The sequence below is a fragment of the Diaphorina citri genome, unplaced genomic scaffold, assembly GCF_000475195.1.
Source record: "Diaphorina citri unplaced genomic scaffold, Diaci psyllid genome assembly version 1.1 scaffold4232, whole genome shotgun sequence".
Taxonomy (NCBI): Eukaryota; Metazoa; Arthropoda; class Insecta; order Hemiptera; family Psyllidae; genus Diaphorina; species Diaphorina citri.
This window is the reverse complement of record NW_007381631.1, coordinates 4,544-9,588: the sequence shown is the minus strand read 5'-3', so window position 1 is coordinate 9,588 and position 5,045 is coordinate 4,544. Positions and strand designations below refer to the sequence as shown.

Genomic DNA, 5,045 nt, shown 5'->3' with positions numbered 1-5,045 from the left:
CCCCCCAAAGTTATCAGGGCCTCTTACACTAGATAAAATTGGATTTCAGAATAATAATCCAAAACAACATTTTTTACTTTCCTTATCATATAGGAAGGAAAGTAATGATAAGGAAAGTAATGTAATCGGCTGGAATTTTTGTAGCTCTTGTGTTCAGGCCGGAAACACAAAGTGAGTTTAAACTCGGTTTAACCCTCGGTTTAAGTAATCTGATTGGCTATTTTTTTTGCAACTTTTTGAAATCAACCAATCAGATTGCTTAGTCCGAGAGTTAAATTTAAACGGAGTGTAAACTCACTTTGTGGCCCCGGAAGTTAATGACTCATTTTGAAATAAACTCTATCTCTATTATTAGGTAATTTTCCCTGTATGACGCACATGACTTACGTGAATATACATTTTTGCAGCATGCAATCCGCAGCCAGTTCTGTAAGTCGATTGATAGTCAAATTGGTAGCCAGTACCATGCCACCACATCTGATGTCTTCGTTTGTTAGGGCCGTCACGTTAACTCGATTGGCCCGAAGTAACTCTTCACTAAAGTGCTGTCGAAAGTCAGTAGTATCTTCGTCTTCTTCCTCGGACGGTATCTCAAGACCTGTGGGGAAAGAAAGCCGAAGTAACTCTTCACTAAAGTGCTGTCGAAAGTCAGTAGTATCTTCGTCTTCTTCCTCGGACGGTATCTCAAGACCTGTGGGGAAAGAAAGAGAACCCTTTGAAAACTGTCTCCTAGCTAGACTGGTTAGGGGTTAGCTGTTCCCCTCCCTGTTTATAGTCCCACAGCTAGACAGTCTACTCTCTGTTGACGGTCTTCTAGACCCCTAGCTACATATTATTGCAAGTGAAAAAAACATTCTTCTTTATTATGTGGAAAGAAAGAGAACCCTTTGAAAACTGTCTCCTAGCTAGACTGGTTAGGGGTTAGCTGTTCCCCTCCCTGTTTATAGTCCCACAGCTAGACAGTCTACTCTCTGTTGACGGTCTTCTAGACCCCTAGCTACATATTATTGCAAGTGAAAAAAAATATTCTTCTTTATTACGCCCCTGTTTATAGTCCCACAGCTAGACAGTCTACTCTCTGTTGACGGTCTTCTAGACCCCTAGCTACATATTATTGCAAGTGAAAAAAATATTCTTCTTTATTATGCCATCACCATTTGGCTACAGCTGAAGCCACTACAACAACAATAACATTCTCATGGTTTTCTCTTTCTTCAAGTGACTATCTGTTACGGATTTTAATGTGGCTATTCTTATTTCGTTGGTTGCGGTACGGAAGAATCCTGTTGTAAAATTTTCTCTGAAGGATTTACTGGACTAGGTCATTTCTGTGAGGAGTATGTCATTTCTGTGGTCATTTTATGTGATAACTTACAGATTTTCACATCCAAATGGTGAGATTTGACAATACTGGTACTGTGTTTGTTAAAGTTGAGATGTTTTGGAACGATTGACGACTTACTGATAGATTCTGATGTGATTTTGTGAAGATTCATCTTGAAAAGAACGAACACCAGTAACTTATATTGACGACTCACCTATTATGTTAAGGCAGTCTCTTCCTGTTTAGGACTATTGCACTGACGACTCACCCAAATTCTCAGTTGCTTTCCCCAATTTGCTATGCATGTCAAGCAGCACAAACACAGACTCCTCAGGTTCTGGTGGTGTGGTCGTGTTCTTTGGATCCCCTGGTGGAATTTGCTGCAGTGATTCTGCTACTCCTGCCGATTTGTTTGAGGCTGCTTGGGTTTGATTCTGCGAAGTGGTTGTTGAATTGCTCGAACCTTTGGGTTTCTTTTTGCCTCCTTGTCTGTAAAATAATATTGGAAAATTTACCTTGATAAGTACTTATAACCTTATAAGACGGCATAAGAGTATTCTACCTTTTCATCTGTGATATTTAGTTTTTCTGATCATCAGACGAAACGATAAAATTGATACCCCACTGTAAAATCAACTATTTATAAGAGTATTCTACCTTTTCATCTGTGATATTTAGTTTTTCTGATCATCAGACGAAACGATAAAATTGATACCCCACTGTAAAATCAATTATTTATTATTATTATCAAGCACTTACGAAGATTTGGTGGTGTTCTTCAAATGCTGTTTCCCGAACAGGAAGTGTAAATCAGGAGAATCTGGTGCTCCCGGTATAACCTGATCTGGATTGATGGTTGGAACTCCTGGTCCTGTCAGGGGACATCCTACTCCAGCCTAAAATTTTCGAAGAAAAGATTCAAATCAGTCTCTTTTCATCAAATTATTCCAGAAGAGAGCAAAGAGTTCATTATTACTACCCAAAATACCGAAGAAGGTAGTGAAATTTTCAGAAAAGCTGGTAGGAGAGAAGTTAACACCTGATTTCATCAATTCCATTTACATGGGTCGATGGAACAAGCCCATGTAGCTCGCTGCCTTTCTGAAACTTGAAACATTGAAGGATCATGAGACCGACTGTCAATTTTGCTGTTAATTCTAGAAAAAATTCAGGAGAATCTGGTGCTCCCGGTATAACCTGATCTGGATTGATGGTTGGAACTCCTGGTCCTGTCAGGGGACATCCTACTCCAGCCTGAATTTTTCGAAGAAAAGATTCAAATCAGTCTTTTTTCATCAAATTATTCCAGAAGAGAGCAAAGAGTTCATTATTACTACCCAAAATACCGAAGAAGGTAGTGAAATTTTTAGAAAAGCTGGTAGGAGAGAAGTTAACACCTGATTTCATCAATTCCATTTACATGGGTTGGTGCAGTGACCAAAGTCGATGGAACAAGCCCATGTAGGTCGCTGCCTTTCTGAAACTTGAAACATTGAAGGATCATGAGACCGAGTGTCAATTTTGCTGTTAATTCTAGAAAAAACCTGATTCTTGCTCAGACTACTTAAAATTTGGTTCAACTCACCCCTAATGCGGTGGGTGGCACTCCGATGAATGTTGGTGGTCTCACGGCAATACTTTGTTCCACTGGCACCAACCAGTTGGCTTTTCCAGTTGATTTGTGAGTCCCATTGTCAAGCAAACAGTGATCCACGCAGTCATCCAAAACCATATTGAGCTCTTCTGCTTCAGGACAATCACGATTTGGACAGGGACTCCACCAAATCTGGAAAAAAAAAGTGGGCAAGATATAGTGTTCATGAGGAAATTGAACTCTCTTCTTGCAGTGGGATACTATTCTGGGTGGAATTTCTCCTGTTGAACTGAGGCGTTAAGGATTGCTCCGGCTGAAATGAAGAAATTAGAAAGAAAGTTAATCATGGAAAATAACCAAGAACCTTATGGTAAATAACCAAGGTATAACCTTGTATAACCGGATTCCGGATGTCGCATCACGTACGCTGCGGGCATTTGACCTGGCGTTTCCATTTGTGGAATCAACAGGAGGGAGTGATGAAAGATGGCATTCAGCGCGAGGGATATGAACAGGACTGGCTTATAGTGGCCAAACTTGTCGACCAGAAAACCTGAAAATGTGCCGAAAGAGATATTTGTACGGTGCGGTGTAGGATTTAATTCTGAGATGACAAAAGATGGCGTTGTGAAGTTTCAGATATTTCAGACTGATGTGGAAATGGATGATTTTTCTTAAGACCCGAGAGAGAATGGAGATTAATGTGGACCACATCAGGAGAACATTGACGCAAGCCATCTCTGGATTTAGTTCAAGAAGGTAGCTCTTAATGAAAATATGTTTCTAAGTATGTACTTGTATCTTGAGTTTCTAAGTATGTACTTGTAACAAAAGATGGCGTTGTGAAGTTTCAGATACTTCAGACTGATGTGGAAATGGATGATTTTTCTTAAGACCCGAGAGAGAATGGACATTAATGTGGACCACATCAGGAGAACATTGACGCAAGCCATCTCTGGATTTAGTTCAAGACGGTAGCTCTTAATGAAAATATGTTTCCAAGTATGTACTTGTATCTTGAATGGCTTTCAAGATGACTTACCTGTGACAGGGGGTGCTAGGAAAGTGGTCAAGGGGAGAGCGAGATAGACAATGGCAATATCCTCTACATTTAGGCCAATGCTTTGCATGTGAATAGTAAGGAATGGAATGAGTGAGGCGGTCGCTAGAATCAACACAATACAGAACATACTGAGCTTAATCATTTGTCAAAAGAACTGAGATATGTGTATATTTTGTAAACATGTGTTCGCGAATCAAATGCACGGTCAGACTGTTAATATGACATTTAGATATTAGCTCACTCATGTTAAATCATCTCATATTTGACGTATACGTAATGATTTGTATTTCTTATAGTTTTCTCATGCAGGATTACAAAAACTTTGAGAAAAACTAAACACCTGTTCGTGTATTGAATTGACACGATGACTAAAGTTCACTTTTACCTACTTATAACAAACAAGGGAAACTTGAAAGGTCCTACCTCCGTACATCACGAAGAGGGTGATCTTGAGCATCACCAGGTTTCCGTTGATCTTGAATTTTCCGCCACATGTTTTGTCCGATTTGAGCGATTTCCCATCCGAATCCATCACCATAACTGTGTGCAACCGACAGACTAACGCATTCACTGGACGATATCGAAAACTGTTGTCGTTTTGATTATACGACAAGGAGAGAGAGATAATGGCAATTGATGTTTATGTACCAAAGGTAAACATTTGATAAAAATTAAAGCACACACTATAGCCAGGACGCAAATCGGACGCTGGAGTCGAGTTGTATTCCTTTGCAATTCTAATAGCACTGATAAACTGATAGGTAGGTAGTTCCTTTGTCATTCTTGTAGAACTGATATGACTGTAGTTCTTTTGTAATTCTAGTAGATAGCAGTGATAGTCTCTTTGTAATTCTTGTTGCTTTGATATGTACATAGTTCCTTTGTAATTTTGTTAGTAGTAATAGGTCTGTTCCTTTGTAATTCTAGTAGCAGTGCTTAATTCGTGTATCAGTGACATTTCTGTTCCTTTGTAGGTAGACACGCAAATCGGACGCTGGAGTCGAGTTGTATTCCTTTGCAATTCTAATAGCACTGATAAACTGATAGGTAGGTAGTTCCTTTGT

The 5,045-nt window shown here is 39.5% G+C and overlaps 1 protein-coding gene across 1 annotated transcript in view; it reads right to left on the bottom strand.

The window, feature by feature from the left end:
• Positions 1-4,588, bottom strand: part of LOC103520886 — a gene marked incomplete at its 3' end in the record, with an annotated part of 5,516 nt that extends 928 nt beyond the window's left edge. Inside the window, exons 1-8 of the mRNA XM_008485983.3 lie at positions 4,405-4,588; positions 3,961-4,083; positions 3,313-3,471; positions 2,910-3,115; positions 2,387-2,578; positions 2,084-2,220; positions 1,593-1,813; positions 388-598 (exon numbers count right to left, since the gene is read on the bottom strand). Of these exons, the coding sequence (XP_008484205.1) occupies positions 388-598; positions 1,593-1,813; positions 2,084-2,220; positions 2,387-2,578; positions 2,910-3,115; positions 3,313-3,471; positions 3,961-4,083; positions 4,405-4,519 (1,364 nt within the window). The remainder of the gene's footprint in view (positions 1-387; positions 599-1,592; positions 1,814-2,083; positions 2,221-2,386; positions 2,579-2,909; positions 3,116-3,312; positions 3,472-3,960; positions 4,084-4,404) is intronic.
• Positions 4,589-5,045: the final 457 nt, after the last annotated feature.